Source organism: Capsicum annuum, chromosome 2 (assembly GCF_002878395.1).
Source record: "Capsicum annuum cultivar UCD-10X-F1 chromosome 2, UCD10Xv1.1, whole genome shotgun sequence".
In the NCBI taxonomy this organism is placed as follows: Eukaryota; Viridiplantae; Streptophyta; class Magnoliopsida; order Solanales; family Solanaceae; genus Capsicum; species Capsicum annuum.
In genome coordinates, this window is record NC_061112.1 from 71,764,527 (window position 1) to 71,784,420 (window position 19,894).

The following is a 19,894-nucleotide window of genomic DNA, read 5'->3' on the forward strand; positions in this document are numbered from 1 at the left end:
TAAAACCAAACTCTCTTTGGGCCAGCATCCTCTTATCTAAATATGGGTCTAATGGGGTTTTTTCCAGTAATAGCTCCAGGACCTAGAACAATGTTACTAACTCCTGGAGTCTATACAGAGATACTCTCTTCTGGGCCAACAAAGATGGATCTAAGGTGAAAGCCTGGGAGGATAGATGGATACTTGGAATGCCCCCTCTTTCCACCTTGGTGGAGGGTCCAACTACTAACCCTAATAACCCCATCTTAGTTAAGGATATCTGGAGAGAGGGTGATTGGGACTTCACTTCCTTACCTTTTAAAATCCCTCCTAAATTATCCTCAATATGCAGAATACCTTTCACCACAGCAGCCACCTTTCTAAGGACACTCCCCTCTGGAGACTCAAAGGAGATGGCACCTTCTCCTGTAAAAGTGTTTATCACTACATTTCTAACTTGGTAATGGGACATTACAAATCCAACAATTCCTTCAACTGGATCTGGAAGATGCAAAACCCCAACAAGATCAAAACTTTTATGTGGCTTTTGTACCATAACAGCCTTCCCTCTAAGGTAACCCTTTCCTCGAGGGGTCTGAACTTGCAAACTTACTGCCATATCTGCAGTAACCAACCTAAAGACCAACACCATATCTTCTTTGCTTGTGATAATGCAAAGTTGTTCTGGAAAACCCTCATACAGAGATATAAAGGATCTCTGAACATTCAACCCTCTTGGTTTAGCACCAACAACTGGACTTCTACTTGGAGATGCCTGAAAGGAGAGGAATTTGATTCCAATACCTCTTGGGCCATCCTCCTTCCTTTTAGCCTGTGGCACCTTTGGAAGATTAGGAATGCCAACCTATTCCAATAAAACCCCTCCTCCCCAAGCTTCAGCATACCTTATGCAGAGGCAGTGGAATAACAACACATAGGCTCCCCTCACAGCCTGGCTGATAGGTATCATTTCTCTCAACTGGTCTCCCCCCCCCCCCCCCCCCCCCTCCAAATTACTTCAGGCTTAACACGGATGGGTCTTGCTTGGGTAACCTAGGAAGAGGTAGTATTGGTGGAGTCATAAGAGATGATAAAGGGGACTGGGTGGTGGGATTCAACAAAAGTTTCATCCACACCACTTGAATCTCAAGCCTCTTGATATCAATGTTGACTCCAAAGAAGTTATTAACATGTTACAAAATGGTAATCAGCTATATGACTCACTTATCTTTGAATGCAGATCTCTACTAAGGAACTTGGGGAATCCTCCAATCTACCACACGTACAGAGAGAGGAATAGAGTAGCTGATCTCTTGGCGAAGCAGGTCTCCATCTAGGACCTCTTTGATAGACTCCATGTCTATGCAACTCCCCCACCTCGCGCAGGGATAGTTTTTTGGGAAGACTTCTCGGGGAAAACCTTCTCCCGTCTTGTACCTAGTAATGGGATTTCATCAGAATCCCCTTATGTTTTTGTGCCTGATTAAGCGACGCATGTAAAGTTCAAACAGTGGCTTTTTATTTAATGGATTCCCTCTTCACCCAAAAAAAAGACTATGGAGGATGTTAAAAAATTATTTTTGAAACTTCGTTGGATTCAGAAAGTTGCAAGACTATCTTGACCACCTTTTGGAGCCTCTTCACGGTGTAAGTCCTTTAATTCTATCAATTGTACTACTTAGCTACCCCATGCAGTTTGTACAATTTTGACAAATTCTCTTAAAACTAAGTTGATCGATGCACCGATGTCATAATCAGGCAGGTCGATCTGTGGGAAACGTAGAATATGAAGAATAGAATGAAAAAACACTTAGTACATTTGACAAATCCTCTTCTGTACAGTTACAGCTAAAGTCGTTTGGCTGAACAACTGGAAGCAGTTGAGCTGTGTGAATAAAGAATATAAAGTAAATAAAGTCTCGAGAAACAAACAGTTATGAAAAATATATCTCCTATCTAGCATCCAACAATGTGATGCTTAATTCATTTCCAGAATGTTCGCCAAGCTTGCTAGATGAGCTATTAACTTCACCGAATTGGCTTCTGCTAGTAAAAAACCCTGGCTCTTTAGGTGAGGGCAATGGAATATCACTAGATAACATCAGCACAACTGACGACATGCTAGGCCTATCTTCTGGACACTGCTGCACACACAATAGACCTACATGGACTGATCTTTGTACTTCAGATAGGTTGCATAACTCCTTTAGATGTGTATTTATTACTTCCAAAACCCTGCCTTCTTTGAAGTGGATCCAAACCTGAACAGTTGATATCATGAAATTAGATACTAGAATGTTTGCTAACATGATTTTGCCATATATATAAGATTAGATGAGTTCCTACATGTCCTAGAAGATTATGGTGATGGTCTGGATGAAAGAACCCTCTATTTCGCTTCCCGCTTAAAATCTCCAGTACTAGAACTCCAAAGCTAAATACATCTGATTTCACTGAGAATTTCCCTTCTTCTGCATATTCCGGAAACATGTAGCCACTGTAAGATAATGTCAAACAAAGTAAGTAAGTAGCTTTTTTTCCCAAATCACGAACAAAGTTAGTATCTTTCTAGTGGAGTTGAAGTAGCTCTATGGTTTAAAGATCTTTACTATGTTCCAACCACTCTTGTCGTCATGGCTCCAGTCTCATTTCCTCCAAAACTTCTGGCCATGCCTAAGTCAGATATCTTCGGGTTCATATCAATGTCTAGCAAAACATTGCTAGGTTTAAGATCTCTGTGGATTATCCGCAATCTTGAATCTTGATGAAGATAGTGAAGTCCTCGAGCAATTCCATTAATAATATGGAAGAACTTAGGCCAATCAAGCAGTGACCTCCTATTTGTATCTGCAAAAATCTAGAGCTTATAATAGAATCCTTTAAGATAATTCAAATCAAAGAACAGATAACCAAATTCATGTGATGATTGAACTATTTCGACAGATGATTCGTGAAGAGCAAATGTGTTAAAGAGTTCGGAGAAGTGAGAACCAACCAAAAAGGAACCAATCCAAGCTATTATTCGGCATGTACTCATAAACCAGCATCTTTTCTTCTACTTGAATACAGCAACCAAGAAGCTTCACAAGATTCCAATGCTGGAGTTTAGCAATGAAGATAACCTCATTCTTGAACTCATCAGTTCCTTGTGCTGAGTATCTTGAAAGTCTCTTTACTGCAATTTCGTGCCCATCTTTCAGCATACCCTAGATATCCTCAAGCAATTAGGTTAAAGAGCTTTTCTAGATTTTTACTGAAAAATAGTGAATAAACCAGACCTTGGCACCTTTTTAGGTACCTTGTTTGAATTGGAATTAACTGTTCATGACATTGCTGTTTAGGTAAAGTTGGAGAATGGGGATAGATTTTCTTTCTTACCGGAACTTGTTTTCTTTTAAAGGTTCCAAAAGTTTGTCAACGTTCCAGCATAGATAATATCTTGAAAATGCTAAGCAGTTTGTTTTAAGAAAAAGAAAGAGTTGCAGTTGACAAGGTTACCTTGTAAACAGGTCCAAAACCACCCTCTCCAAGTTTGTTGCTCAGTGAAAAGTTATTGGTAGCGTCCAAGATAGTTGCAAAATCAAACAATGGTAAATCTAGATCGTCATTTTTCCTCTCATTAATGTAGAACATTTCAGAGCTTCTCATTCCTCTTCCTGTCAAAATAATGACCTAATTGGTTGTTAAGAGAGAATTTCTAAGATTTCAATTTCAAAGCAGCAAAACATCAGGTTACCTTCGCTAAAATGTTGTTGATTCTGATCCTCCACTTTCTTATTCGTCTTCTTCTTCTTTTGCCTTATGTACAAAATCAAACATAGCGCTGAGAGAAGACTTAATGCTGCCAATGGCAAGCTGATTCTCAATTTCTTTAATTTATCTTTACTGGAGTTTCCTGATGATTAATAAAAATTCATCTTAGTGTGATAGATAGGAAATCTTTTTTTCTTTACAATTTGTTAATAGATGAACTTTGGGCCTTACTTAACTAACCCCAAAAGATTATTCCTGAGGTGAGCATTGCCCAAAACCATATAACAACACGGCAACATCAACTTGTTCATTTTATGAATTTAAGAGCTACTCCTCGACCGTACCAGGAAAATCGAGTGTCTGGCAACTTGATGCCTGCATACTTCAAGAATTTAACTTCCTTTTGGCAATTCAATGTTGTCTTTCTAGCACAGCCACCTGACCAATTTCCCCTGGCCCATTCTGTTGGATCTTTGGGTTCAAATTTATCCAAACATCTGCAGATTGGAGAGTTACCGCTGTTGCACAAACCATATGTGTGACACTGGCCATAAATGTCACAGTTGTCTGCTGGTGCGCTACCAAAGTTATCCCAATTCTGAGTTTGATTGTTCCATGTAGAAAGCTCTAGAAATCCATTTAGTTGCATCACTACCCTTCCAATGGCAGAGCTGTCTTTGAGTTCATACGTGAAATATATTTTCTCTGAATCGGATGCAAATATATAGTTATAAGCAGGACTTGGTAGCAGAGATGGTGAATTAGCAAAGCTTTGACCATTCCATGCTCCACCCCTGAAGCGTTCGATGGAACCGTTCATGAGAAATGGCTGGGGGAATCCATGAGAATCAAATATGAAACTAAACGTACCCTTAGCAGGGTCATTTCTGCTCTTCCATGACCAAAGGGATCGACGGAAACCAGTCTTAAGATCGATCTCAATCTTAACTCCAATTTAATTAGAAAATAAATGAGAAGTAAAAATAAATGAAAAAAAGTATTGAATTTCAATTAAATATGAATAATATTGTAAAATCAATATATCAATCATTATTTTCTTAATAAATGTGTTAAATAAAATTGTGATTTGAACAAGGGAGAATTAATTAGCAGCTTGTCAATAAAGAAATTTAAAATGGTCAAACTTTTTCTAGAACTACAAAAGGTTCAAATTTATCCTCCTGCTGCTTTTCAATTTATGTGCCTTTTTTATTCTGACGAAAAAAAAGTCAAATATCCTATTGAACTACGTGAAATGATCCGAATTTGCACTTGAACTTTACTAAATCATGCAAGTTTAATTTTTTTTCAGCCAACATTCGACTTAGTTCTAAATCCATCACCAATGTAACAGTTGATGCTCTCCACTCTCAAAAAACATCATTCGAAGACCAATGTAACTCCACATAAAACACACAAGTTCCACACAAAACCACCATTTGTATGATTCTCTCACACCTTCATTTTCACTTCATCTTCACCATTTTTCATGTCGCCACTTCACATAATTATGTCGTATGACCACCGTCCTTTAATCATTTACTCCTATCTCGATCACTATAATATTGTTGCAAATAATTTAGAAGCTAAATATTATTGAATTCTAAGAGCTCGTTTAGATAGGATTAAAATCTGATTAAATCAGCTTTTAATCACTTTTTTAACTTTTTAAGGTGTTGGTAAAACTAAAAAATGCTTAAAAAAATTAAAAACTGATTAAGGGTGCATTTGTTTTTTTTTAAGATTAAGACGTCTGAATCTGAATGGATGTCTGAATGATTAAGATGTTGTTTCTAGATCTAAATACTGAATGATTAAGACTGTTTGTTTTTTTAACATCTGAATATATGTAATTTATTTATGTGTAATAAATATACAATTCAAATTTAAAAAGTAATAAAATATTATATGAAAAAAATATTTAGATAAAGTATTAACTTAAACAACAAACATTATTTGAGTGATAATTAAAATATTTAAAAATATAAATAAATAAATTATGTTAAATATAATTATTGGACTATCTAAATTATTTAAAAAAAGATATATCGATTAAAAATTATTGTGATAAGATGTAATTATAAAATGAATTACTAAAATAGTGAGATAGTTTTGAGGTGTAAGTTATAATTACTAGAATAGTTCAATATTTTTAATAACAAAGTGAGAGGAAAATAAATAATTGTCAAATGAGAGAGGAAAATAAATAATTCAATACGTGAATTACTAGTATTATAATCTATTGCATTATAATTCATTTGATAATAAATTAAGTTATTTTAATTCATTTTACACATATATAGAGAGGAAAATAACAAAGTGGGAGAGTTTTGAGGGAATATATCATATTTTGAAAAGAGTCTAAATACTATCCAGACTCTTTTTCATAATTCAGAGGATTTCAGACACATTAAGAGGCAGTTATAAAAAAAAAATATGCACTTAATGAACTGAAGGCTGAACCATTCAGATTCACACCTTCATTAAGTGCAAACAAATGAGCCCTAAAAGAATAAAAAAGTGAGAAGTTGGGTACCCCAGCTTTTTGTTTTTTAAATTAAACTTCTTTTAGGTTTGACCAAAATATTTACTTTTTTATCCCTTATATTTTCCTCCAATTCCAACAATATCCTAAACTTGTAACCCTTAAATATATAATTTTTTTTCTATTTCTCTTTGCCGCTTCACTTCATCTCTTCCCTCTAATTTCCTCTTCATCTTTCTTCTTTGTTTTCATCGAATCCATTATTAATCGGCGATTTGTTCAAAAATTTTATCTTAAAATTAAAAATTATAAATAATTCACCTTATTTATAGTGTTAACAACTTTAAAGACATTTAAGCCATTTTAACAACAAAAAATTGTTTAATATCACTTGTTTACCAAACGCATCAACAACTTTTTTTCTAGTTTCAGCACTTCTATCCAAACACTTATCTGCTTAATTTAACTTAAGCTAATAAACTATTTTTTTAATCTTATCCAAACGGGCTCTAAGTGATGAAAGTGAATAGAAATTAGAGGGAAAGTAAAGTAAATTAAACTTTCACTTTAAGAAAAGAAATGTTCCCACATTGGTGGGAGAAAGAAACTTCTTCGTGTTTAAATGTAGAAGCATGCCTTCATATTGATAGTGAGGCAAGAACAACAGAAGTCTCACTTTATTGTTGTTGCGTGATTCGACTTTAAATTTGTCGATTAAGTGTCATCTTTTTGAACAAAATTCAGGACGCATGTCATAATGCACCTCAAAGGGATGCGACCCTTCGGGGCATTATTTGTAAAAGGAAGTGCGGCCTGCACCACCAAACGATCGAAATTATGCGATTTTTAATGAACCACTGCTTCGTTTCTGAAAGCACCATCGTTTTGGCTATAAATTCATGATTTTTTCGTCAGTTAAAGGTATGAAAATTTGAAGTGAAAAACATCTTCGTCTTTCTAAACACTCAATGGTTAAGTGAGTTTGTAGCTCAGCAAATTTGAGATACCACTATTTGCTTAAGTGAATCATTTTATCCTGAGAAGACATATTTCATTAATTTCGGGTGCTTGAAGAGAATAAATTCCTTAAGGACACGCTGTAAATTTGGTGGACTTGATTCGTTCATTTCCTCATCTCTTTTTTAATGATTTATTTTTTGTCCAAAAAATAATTTGAACTTCATTTTGATAATTCATAAGTTGTTTGAACTTGTATTTGAAGTTCTTGTTATTAATACAAATTTTATACCCAAAAAATAATAATTATATTGTATACGTAGGTTTGTTTTTGCTATTGTAGAATGATGGGGAACTCTAGCATCACTATTAATTATCTAAAAAAATTGGTTATGGCTAATAATGATGTGGTGGATGCAATTGTTTGTCAGGTTGCCTGTGAGTCACGAAATACATGAAAAAACTTGATATTCGTACAATGCAATTGTTTTTATGTCTATAAAAAAATTGTTGAAGGATTTAAAAAACTTAAAAGTGATTTCATTGAATATCCTAATGATGTAATTTTTATCCTTAATTAAGGTTTTATTTCATTGAATTTTTCTAACAAGATTTTAAATTAGGCAATATTCTTTTTCTATCAATAAGATTTTTTTTATGAAAATTATTTTGTATATAATTATTACATTGTTTATTGCAAGTTATAACGACACATTTATATAATTATTGAATTAAGAATTTAATTGCAAGGTGTGGCAATTTTTTAAAAAAAAATCATTTAATACATATTTATTAGTCAAATTATCTCTTATCTTTTAGCTTTTAGATTTTTTCTCTCCTCATTAACTCTTTTAATAATTATGGAAGAAATAATTCTGATTTTAATAATTATCTCTATTTATGTGTTTTTTTTACCTTTCTTAGTAAAGTTACATTAGTTGTTATTGAACTACGGAGTAAAATTTGATTTAAAAAAAAAATTCAATGATACACGTTTATTGACTTTTTAGTAAAATATTAATTTTTTTATATTTTCAAGATTTACACGTTTTTCGTCTTTAATTTATTGATAAAATATTTTCTTCACCATTTATATACTCGCTCTTCCTTAAATAATTTTTTTCTTCTCTTTTATAGAACTCTCTAGGTTTATGTATTATCTTATTTTTTCTCCAACGAAAATTTTATTGGGGGTTACAATTTCGACTCATGTAAGGATTGTATTTTTGATTTATTTTTGTTTGAATCAAAATTGCAAGGTGTAAATTAGATTCTACTTCAACTAGGAAGAACTCTAAATTATTAGAAGAAAATAGCTTGATTATACTTTCAAGAACTTTCTTTGATTTGGGGTGTTTTACCCCATATCCAGTTTCGAAGAATAAGAAAAAGATCGTTCAAAGTAGTTCAGTTTTAAATGATCAAAGTAAAATTTTGCCAGGATAAAATTAATTTTTTAAAAAATATATCATCTTTGAAGTAGCCGCACATGAGCATACAAAGAGAAATAGTATCAAAAAAAGCAATTATTCCACAAGGTAAGAGGTTTTATAAGAAAAAAAATATTTTCTTTGAGCAAATATTCGACTTCAATTTCAAAGACGAAATTTCGTCTCACAAATAAAAACATCAAAATTTAAAAATCATGGACTTAATCGAGTTACAAGATCCTAAGTGTAATGTGACTGTTGACAAAGTTGTTGATAAAAAGAATGAGAAGAAAAATCAAGAAAAAATTGTAAGGTCAATATAATGAAAAAAAAAAATTTGGTGATTTTTTTGTTTTTGTATTATAATTGTATAAAATTGTATTTTACATATATTTTTTTACAATAACATATATGTCAATTAGATTTCATAATCTAATTTTGTCATTTTATAAAATTTAGAATTTCTTTTAATTTTCTTAAATTTAACTGTAAAATTTAGTGGTCACTTATTTATTACTTTTTCATAAATATATGTGTCATTTCATAAATTATGTATAGGTCAATATTATTTGTCATATAGTTCAATATTTTCATTTGATGTAATATTTAAATAATTAATCTAACACTGTATTGATCGCCATACATTAAGGGCAATATATTTGATGATCTTAGAAAGAGATGGAACAAAACATATTTTAAATCTTTTGAAATTCTTCATTTGGTCATTTCTTGAATATGCAGAATTTGAAAATGTAGTCGTAGCTTCTTCGTAATCTATTGCATGCAGAAACGGATAATGACAGGGGTGATTTGTTCAACTTTTGATATCAATTGTAAGATATTTCATTTGACAAGGGAGAATTATCTGTAATCAGTGGATTGAAATGTCGTAAGAAGACTGATTTATTTCTAAAAAAAAAAAGCAGAATGATGGAGCATAAAATATCAATGATATTTTATATTTGTCTTCATCATAAACAACAAAAATATCAATATGTATGTGTTATAAGAATTGATATTATTCACTTTTAGTGGTGAAAAAACAATATAAGCAACTTATTAGAACCGATATATATCATTTATTGATATTTATAAAAACAATAAAATTCAGGAACAAAAAGCATAAAAAAAATAAGAAACAATTTATTACTAGAATAAAATAAAAAAATACATATTCGAAATTAAGCTGGAGGTGTATGTTTGTGGCATGTTGTCTTATTATGTTTTTTTCGATAATAATTACTACACGATGCCTTTGATATTTTATATTTGTCTTCATTTGATATTTTATATTTCTCTTCATTCTTTCGTTGACACATATATTAAGCTCATTGTCCTTCGTTGAATCTTTGGTTTCCAACACAAACAATGATTTGCTCATTATGTCCTACTAGTTTCATCGATATATCATTCTTTGTTATGTACAATGGATATTTTACAAAGACATCAACAACAATTTTTTTCTGATCTAGATAGACCTTCACTCTTGTATCATTGTGTATGATTATTAGCGGGCATCTACTACTTATTATGTACTTAATTTCTATTTCTATTGAAGTTGTATTTATCTTTAATTGAGTCGCAATTGCATTTACTAATCTTTTATATTTTATATTTACATCATACATAATCCCTTCTATATTAAATGGGCCTCCCTGTTGAAACAATAAATATAATATCAGGATAATTTAAGTAATGTAACATAAAGATATGAAGAAACGTTAACATTCATAATCATACACAAACAATGCTGGAAAAACTATTTATGTTAAATTCACCAAATCGATTATCAAAACAAATAGTACAAACACACATATATCTAGTAAACGAGTTCAAAAATAAAGAGCAACAAAAAAAAGTAATGCTAACCAAATTTGGGAAAATTTGTAGAATTGAAATCATGCACAAGTTTGTTTAGGTCAACTCTCTGAATTATATTAGTGAAGTAAAAGCAAGCAGACTGTATATAAGTAGCTTTCAATGTGTGTTCTTTCAATTGTTATTTCTTTTTTCCTTTTCAATGTCCTTCTCCCTTAATGTTGGTAATGGTGGATGATGTTTTTAGCATATTAAAAAAATAGTTTCAAATTATTTTTTTAATTATTTTTCGTAATCAATAATCAAAGATTAAATATATCAAATAAGATAATATACATGTGACATTCCATCTCCATCCATGATGTATCATAATTAAATGCAAATTATCACCATTCATATTGTATAGCATCTTCTTAAATTTACTTTTTGACAAACTAGAATTTCACACAAAATACTCAAAACGCTATTTTATATCAATTTTGAAGAACTAAAATACCTAAATTTTATGAAATATTTTGATTAAAAATAATAAATTTTTGTTGATATGTTGCAGGAATAAGAAAAAAAGAAAAAGATGTTGAAGAAGAAAAAACATGTCTGTTTTAGAAAAGAAAAACGAAAACAGTTCAAGAGAGATTTTGAGGTATGGTTGATATATGTTATTAACTGTCATATATTTTAAAGAAAGGGTCATTTAATTTTATTTTGTTATTAGTTGTTATTTTCTTCTTCTTTTTTGTGATTTTTGTTGGATTTTTTTATAAAAATGAAAAATCTATATTTATTACGTTTTAAAAAATGTTATAAGTTGTAAACTAAAAGAAAAATTGAAAAATTCAACAACCTAATATGGTATATTTAGGGTTTTTTTCTTTTTTCCCGACTTTTCTTAATAAAGATTTTATGAGACATACACCTTATATTTATATCATTCCAATGAATACATAACATACTCAAACATCTATAATAATCATCAAATAATAGTTAGTTAATACACATTTTCTGTTCTGATATTAATGTATATCAGTTGTAGTGGATGTCTATCAAGATCTATCAAGATGTAGTTTGATATCTATCAGAATTTGAAGTATCTGTCTTGTACTCAGAAATGAGGAGTAAATTTCCACTATAAATAGAAGGACTTCCTTCATTGTAAATCACCCCTCAGAGAAATAAGAATTACTCTATCTATTCTCTCTACTCTTCTTCTTTATTCTTTCTAGTTTTATAACACGTTATCAGCATGACTTTAATTTATAATTATATAAGTTAGTATGCGTACAATACAGATGATTAAGTTTATGTTTGTAACTAAAAATGAATGAAGAAAGTAAATTATATTAAAACGAACAATGCTATATAAGCTTATGTTATGCAGTAAACTGATATTTATATCATTAATACACAAACAAGATGAAAAAGGTACTAAGAGAACTTTAAACCATAAAATAAAACACAACACCATGTCAGTATATTAATTTAATAGTGAAAATGATAAAGATACCAAAACTACAAATATATTCATTTACACATTGAGATATATTTAACAAGATCTTAAATTATGTTATACAATAAATAATGCATTATGAAACATTATTATACAAATTAACATATAAAATATGTATTTTACTGTATCATGATGTTCCTATATTATATTCCATAAATTAAACCTTGAAACATGCTACCATTGACATTGGTATAATATGTGGTACTAATTCAAAATTAAAATAACATGATAGCATATATATGTATTGATAGAAAAATATATTCAGACATAAATAATAAGCAAATATTGTGTTACATGAGCACAATTACAACGGAATCATAAATAGAGCATAGAATATTAATAGTTGCATAACATGCAAATTATATAATAATATTATTATATAAGTATATTAAAATCACACAATTGACAAATACAAGAAAGTAAGTTGCTTTACTAGGACTCATTCATTACTGCTCATCTAAGTAGCAGTTCTGCACGCAGATCCATCTCATGAAGTATTCGTGTCACGAATTTTTATTTTTTTTCAAGCAAATAGACTTGTTGATAATATTTAAAATATTATAACGGAGATAATATTAAGAAATCTTTTATCATTGAAATAAAATAAAATTCAACTCAATTATTTAATGAACTACAACAATACTAAAGCAATCAATACTATTTAAAAGATAAAGTAGTACTCATGTAAACAACTATTTTTACACGATCTTTTATTCACTAACAATTATTACTATCAAAATTTAAAAAAAAAAAAATAGTTCATTCTTCCATATTCACGGAACCATCACCAATCAAGTGATCAATCTTTTCTTCAGGGTGCTCAAAGAAGTCTGCTACATCCAAACTTTTGATGTCAACATTATTTTCAGAGAAAAAGTTAGCCTCAAAATTCTCTCTTTTTTCTTTAGTGATGTTTGATAAAGACCAACCAAGTGCTTCAAAACACGACAGTCACGTGAATAATGTCCTTTTCCACCACATCAAAAATAAGTAATTACTTCACGTTTCTCATTTTTTTCTCTTTTTGTTCGATGAATGATAACACTCGAAACAGGGTTTCTTTCTTGGTCATCACAACGACGACCACGTCCATGTCCACGACCAGGGCTGTGATCTTTTCCACGCCTAGCATGGTGAGTATGCACATCATTTACCTCAGGGAGTGATGCAGATCCAGTAGATCGATTCTCGTGATTTTTCATCAATAAATCATTATTTTGTTCAGCCACGAGAAGATGAGAACTCGGTTCAGTATACTTATTGAAACTTTTTTCTCAATATTTCTACTATAATAGCACATTCGAGGCATGAAAAGTGGAGAGTGTCTTTTCCATCATATCGTTATCATTGATTATATCTCCACATAGTTTTAATTGAGAAGAAATTCTGAATATGGAAGAATTGTACTCATGAACAGACTTATAGTCTTGAAACCTTAGATGCATCCATTCGTATCGTACTTTCGGGAGGATGACCATCTTTAAGTGGTCAAACCTTTCTTTTAGGATATTCCACAATACGAGTGGATCCTTAGTAGTAAGGTATTCAATTTTCAGTACTTCGTCGAGATGATGACGCAAGAAAATCATAGCCTTAGCACGATTTTGACTAGATTCAGTATTTTTTTTCTTTATGGCATCTCCAAGACCCATAGCATCTAGGTGGATTTCAGTATCCAGTACCCATGAAATATACTTCTTTCCCGAATTTTAAAGGGCAACGAACTCACACTTCGTAAGATTGTTAGACATATGAAAAGAGGAAGAAAAATAATAATACCTTAGCCTTAGCCTTCAAATTTGAGATGGTAGAGTCTCGTGCTGATAACATATTGTAAAACTAGAAAGAATAAAGAAGAAAAGTAGAGAGAATAGAGAGAGTAATTCTTATTTCTCTTGAGGGGTGATTTACAATGAAGGAAGCCCTTCTATTTATAGAAAAAATTTACTCCTAGTTTCTGAGTACAAGACAGATACTTCATAATTGGACAGCTTACTTTGAAAATTATTCATATCTTTAAATAAAATGACATACACCAAATAAAATATATATTAAATCTTTGTACAAAGTGAAAGCTTATACTATAAGGAATGTTTAATCACCCTTTACTAAGCAATTAAATAAAGTATGTCCAACTCAAAATTTCACAATTTTTCAAATACCTTAATACTTTACTGGAGAAAAAAATAATTTATTTTTCAATAGTTAAACAATTAGTACGTACTTGTAGCTTAGTATGATATGCATTCGGCATTTGACTTGAATTATCTTTTGAATGAGGATTTGATGATAATTCCTAACATATTTCATAGCTGCTTATAATCGCCCCCTTATGTTAGAAAAAATAACGTACATCCTCCATCTTCTTTGAGGAATCAATCTTTGTGCATCATGGTATATTCATTAATCGTATACCGCACATCAAACTATTATATGGAATAGTTAGTTCCCAATCTTGAACTAATTAAGAGGGCATAATTTATTGGTCTAATGCATACAAGTGTTATTGTATGCAACATATCATATTCCAGATCAATACATGAAGTTTTGTTCTGATTGGCAATGGTTTAGCTATTTCTTGAAATCATTCAATGTCAAACCATCATCATCAAGATGAATTTTATTGATTGCACAATCTAAAAATTATGCTTTTAACTCAATTTTATTGAACAAGACACTTTATAAATGTCAGACTGCGGGTTGACAATAAACGTACTAGTGATCATCTTATATCGATGTATTTTTTCAAGATATCACATGATAGGTGAACGGGCCCTTATTCACCTTTTATACTTTTCAGATTTTAAGGGATCCAATCCCAATATTAGTTGGTCCAACCAACTTATCATGAGAACAAGCAACATTAAAGTTCATGAAGAATTTTCAATTTCTTCAATATATGTTCAATACTCAGTATGCACATCTTTGGGATGTCGATCGTTCATGTCAATTTATGAACTTTTATTCTATCAAACTTCAAGTTTAGCATGACATACAGCTTTTACTGTAGTAAATTTCAGATTTACTACTTTAGAAGTAAATTTCAAAATAACTCTTCTAAGTTATTCTACCTTGGAGGTGAGTTGTGATACCATCACAATCAAGTTCACATTGCATTAATAAGCTTCTCATTCCCCATGAATGGAATATTAATCATTCCTTAAGCGTACCAAATTATGATAGTTACTACAAAAGTAAATTGAGGCATACACATAATTTATTGCTACCATATTTAATTCAAGAAATAGAGTAAATTGTCATCTTTCAGATTTATTATATATTGCTACTACATTCACTTTATGAAATGGAACATATTCAATAGGACATGTTTCATTACTTTTCATGAAATACACCATCCACTAGTGTCATAGCTAATGAATCTAAAGCACGCTTGAAGCGTGGCAGACCATTAGGTTCTAAGGATAGAATCCTAGAAAAAGAAAAACAAATGGTCAAGATGACACTACGAAAGATCCTCGTATGAAAGTTCAAGATTTGAGCAATATTAATATTCCTAAAGCAATTAATGAGCCTGAGACTCAAAAAAATGAGGAACTATTCATAAATTTAAGTGATGTTGAAACTAATTTGAATCGATCTGAAATAGTAGTAGATTATGCCTTTGCATATAATGTTGCAATGAAAATCATGCAAGATAGTGAGGATCTTGAACCTCGATCTATCACAGAACGTCGACAAAGAAATGGCTGGACAAAATGGCAAGAAGCAATTCAATCTGAATTAAATTCACTTTCCAAATATGAAGTTTTTGGACCTATAAATCAAACACCTAATGGTGTTAATCCTGTTGGCTATAAATGGGTATTTGTACAAAAAATAAATGAGAAAAATGAAATACAAAGGTATAAGGCACATCTTTTTTGCACAAGATTTTTCACAACGGCCTGGCGTCGATGATGACGAGACATATTCACCAGTTATGGGTGCAATGACATCGTGTTATCTTATTAATTTCACTATTCATGAGAGACTTGAAATGCATTTGATGGATGTGGTAACAGCTTATCTATATGGATCACTTGATAATGAGATATACATGAAAATTTCCAAAGGATTTAAAATGCCGAAAGCATATAGTTCAAAGCCTCAGGAAATGTATTCCATTAGATTGCAAAGATCATTGTATGGTTTGAAGCAATCTGGATGCATGTTGTATAACGTCTTAGTGGATATTTATCTAAGAAAGGTTATACTGTAATACCCGTACTTTTTCTTAGCTTGAAAATCATCTCAAGGATGTTATAACTTGCTTTGAAATAAGAATTAATTCTCATACATATGTTATTTCTATAATTTTCACTTCCTATCACGTGGAAAATAGAATAAGCTTTCCATCAATATATAATTCGCCCAAATCCAACACCCGGATGAAGAGTTAAAGCCTTTTTAGAGAGATAGTGTATCACCTGAGCCTTCAACGCGTCGTGTAGATAGCTCAAATGGCAATTATCAATTTTCAGTGTTGCTCTGTGATACTGGCGCGTCGCGCTAAACTTCCAGGTCTCAAATAGGTGGCAACGCGATAGCTTCGCATTGCGCCACCGTACAAATTCCCATTAGTCACTTTTCAGTGACTTGGAGCGTCGCGCCAAGGATGAAAATTGAGAAATTTTCTCAGAAATTAAAGAGGTGTCCTAAGGTTAAAAGGGTCCAATTCCCCCTCCCCCCCCCCCCCCCCCTATATAAGCTCCCAAACACGGAATTTAGCCTGTATTCATCCAAAATATTGATATTTCTCTCAAATACTCTCAAGAACTCAAGCTAGGGTTTTCATAGAAGGTCTAATTTCAAGAAAATCTCTCCGTCAATCCTCGTAGATTCACAAACTAAGGTAAGCGTAGTGTTCATCTACGGATCCCTTTTCATCCATGGAGCTCAAGAACTAACTTTTAAATAATAAATTATGATTTTCATGATGTGGTATGATTTTGATCATGTTGGTGATTGTTAATTATGTTTTAAGATGGTACCTTGGTGTATTTTCATGAAGGTTGTGAACATGCTAGTGAAATCCATAAATTTAGGTGGCTCCAAATTTGTTAAGATGATGAATACAACTATGCCATAAAGTGTGCATGTAAGGTGTTTAATAAAATACCTAGGATGATAAAATCATGTTCCTTATGACTCAATAGTACTTAATGGACAAGTCCATGCTACCCCTCATGATTCAAGACAAATTCCATGCTATTATTGTGTATTGATTGTTGTGTTATGAAAATTAATGATATTTAAATCATGCAAGTATGTACATGTTACATGCATTCCTTTCCATGATCAAGAATATGATAACCATGTGAAGCATGAAATCCCGTAATTATAGCATTGTGAATTATGAACTGTACTCCTACGATCAAGAAGTGTCATGGTTGTGTCAGTTTCTTTCCATCGAGTTCTGGGGGTACTTGTACCCAAAAAATATAGTTGTCTGCATGTCATGCTTTCACGATATCCTCAGTCAAACCATGTTCCATAGAATTCAGTCAGTCATGTGACTTCAGTATTTCAGTTTTGTTTTGGTATTGTGATACCACTTTATTCAGACGTTATCATTATTTAGTTATGTTCAGTATTGAACCTTATGGCCTTTTAGTGCATATTTCCGTATTTTTATGTCATGTTATGCAGTATACAGCTACAGATATCAGTCATGGGTTAGCTTGTGGTCCTTCGGGGTCATGAGCACTGTGTAGCATTCTGGTTTAAAAAATTAAGGTGTTACAAACTTGGTATCAAAGCCAAAGGTTCAATAGAGTCCTAGGAAGTATGAAAGCCACATCTAGTAGAGTATTGTACATGGGTGTGTTGCGCTCCATATTTATGTGCATGAGGCTATAAGATATTTAGGAACAGTTTCCCCTCTTTCAGTATTCATGTCGTGCCAGTGAGCATAATTTCAAGTCAGTCTCTCAGTCTAATCCATTCTTCTCTTTATTTCAGAATATGCCTCCCAAGAGAAGAAACCAGTCAGCCCCTCAGCCCTAAGAACCTTAGGGCAAACATGTTTCTCATACGGAATTCAAGACCGCATTCACCACTCTTGCTCAGTCAGTCACTGCTCAGAATGAACGACTAGCTGTCATTCAGGCCAACTCAGTGGCCAATTCAGCTGCAGCTAGCATTCGAGACTTCACCCGAATGAACCCTCCATCATTTTTTGGGTCTAAGACAGATGAAGACCCTTAGGAATTCATTGATCAGATTCAGAAGGTGACAGATATCATGGGGGTGACCACTGCTGAGAGTGCTGAGCTAGTCGTCTATCAGTTGCAGGATGTGGCTCATACTTGGTACAAATAGTAGAAGTCCAAAAGGGTAGATGATGCAGGTCCTATAGAGTGGGAAGAGTTTGTCACGGCATTCTTAGACAGATTTTTTCCCCAAGAGCTGAAGGAGGCGAAGGTTCTAGAGTTCATCAACCTCAGGCAAGGAAACATGACGGTGAAAGAGTATTCTCTCAGGCTTACTCAATTAGCTAGATATGCCCCTCATGTGGTTGCAGACAGTAGAGCTAAAATGAGTAAGTTAGTTTCAGGGGTGAATGATAGCATGGTAAATGAGTGTAGTTCTGCAATGCTGAAAAGTGACATAACTTTAGCTAGGCTTATGACTCATGCTCAGAAGATTAAGGAGCAGAAAGTTAGAGTAAGGAAGAAGCAGAACAAGAGAGAAAAAACAGGTAGTTTCAACTTTGCTCAGCCTAAATCAGAGGGAGAAAACTATTCTCAGTTTTGTCCTAAGCTATCAGTTCCAGCTCCTTCTTCAGCCAGTGCTCCAGTTCCTAAGTTTATAGATAGAGCGCCAGGCTCTAAGTCTCAGGGCAGCGTCAGCAATGCCCAAACTAATCCCCTATGTTAGACTTGTGGTAAGAACCACAAGGGTGCTTGTAGAGCTAGTAGCGATTTCTATTTCGGTTGTGGTAAGCCAGGCCATAGAGTCAAAGATTATCCCCAGTCAGGTTATCAGGGTCAGCAAAACCGTTCTACAGCTCAGTCCGGTCGCCCGAACCAGCAGGGTGACACTTCCAGTGCTACTAGTGGGCAACGCCCAAACAGACTTTATGCTTTTCAGACCCGACAGGATTAAGAAAATTCTCCTGATGTCGTTACTAGTACGTTACATATTTTTCATGTTTATGTTTACGCTTTGCTAGATCTAGGTGCATCCTTATATTTTGTTAATCCTTATATATCCGGCAATTTCGGAGTCATTCCCAAAATTCTAGCAGAGCCCTTTTCAGTCTCTACCCCAGTGGGTAAAACCATCATAGCCCGGTAGGTATACAGGAACTGTCCGGTTATGATATTTCAGAGAATCACTTGAGCAGACTTAGTCGAATTAGAGATGACTGATTTGGATGTCATTCTCGTCATGGATTGGCTTCATTTCTGCTATGCCACAGTCGACTGCAGAAACAAAATAGTTTAATTTTAGTTTCTGAATAAGCCCATCCTAGAGTGGAAGAGTAATACTTCATCTTTTAGAGGTTAGCTTATTTTCTACCTTCGGGCAAGGAAAATGATATCTAAGGGATGCGTTTACCATCTCGTTTATGTTAAGGACTCTAGTTTTGAATATCTCAGTCTTGAATCAGTCCCAGTGGTTAATGAATTTTTGGATGTCTTTCCCAAAGATCTTTCAGGCATTCCTCCCGAAAGGGAAATAAACTTCGATATTGATCTTCTTTCAGATACTCAGCCTATCTCTATTTTGCCATACAGAATGGCACAGCAGAACTCAAGGAACTGAAAGAACAGTTGAAGGATCTCTTAGATAAGGGATTCATCAGACCCAACATTTCCCCGTGGGGCGCAAAAGTCTTATTCGTGCTCAAGAAAGACTATTCTCTTAGAATGCGCATAGATTACCGTCAGCTCAATAAAGTCACGGTCAAGAACAAGTATGCTCTTCCTAAAATCAATGAACTATTTGACCAACTTCAGG

The 19,894-nt window shown here is 32.8% G+C and overlaps 2 protein-coding genes across 2 annotated transcripts; both read right to left on the bottom strand.

Annotated features, from left to right (window-relative positions):
• Positions 1–1,931: 1,931 nt before the first annotated feature.
• On the bottom strand, positions 1,932–3,844 carry LOC107857687 (G-type lectin S-receptor-like serine/threonine-protein kinase SD1-1). Its single transcript, XM_047406343.1, has 6 exons — positions 3,716–3,844; positions 3,478–3,635; positions 2,975–3,185; positions 2,589–2,826; positions 2,326–2,476; positions 1,932–2,240 (listed from the first exon to the last, which is right to left on the bottom strand). The coding sequence occupies exons 2-6, from the start codon at positions 3,625–3,627 to the stop codon at positions 1,932–1,934; spliced, it is 1,059 nt and encodes a 352-aa protein (XP_047262299.1). The 5' UTR covers positions 3,628–3,635; positions 3,716–3,844.
• Positions 3,845–4,039: 195 nt separating this feature from the next.
• LOC124895881 (G-type lectin S-receptor-like serine/threonine-protein kinase At4g27290) lies at positions 4,040–4,552 on the bottom strand. The gene has a single exon (XM_047406344.1). The coding sequence runs from the start codon at positions 4,550–4,552 to the stop codon at positions 4,040–4,042; it is 513 nt and encodes a 170-aa protein (XP_047262300.1).
• Between the last annotated feature and the right edge of the window lie 15,342 nt (positions 4,553–19,894).

Excerpts from the sequence above, each read along its gene's own strand:
- LOC107857687 (XM_047406343.1), bottom strand. The coding sequence starts at position 3,627 with ATGAGAAGCTCTGAAATGTTCTACATTAATGAGAGGAAAAATGACGAT. Across the intron at positions 2,827-2,974 it reads CTTGGATTGGTTCCTTTTTG|ATACAAATAGGAGGTCACTG; the intron begins GTTGGTTCTCAC and ends AGATTTTTGCAG. Across the intron at positions 2,477-2,588 it reads ACAAGAGTGGTTGGAACATA|TGGCTACATGTTTCCGGAAT; the intron begins GTAAAGATCTTT and ends ATTATCTTACAG.
- LOC124895881 (XM_047406344.1), bottom strand. The coding sequence starts at position 4,552 with ATGAACGGTTCCATCGAACGCTTCAGGGGTGGAGCATGGAATGGTCAA.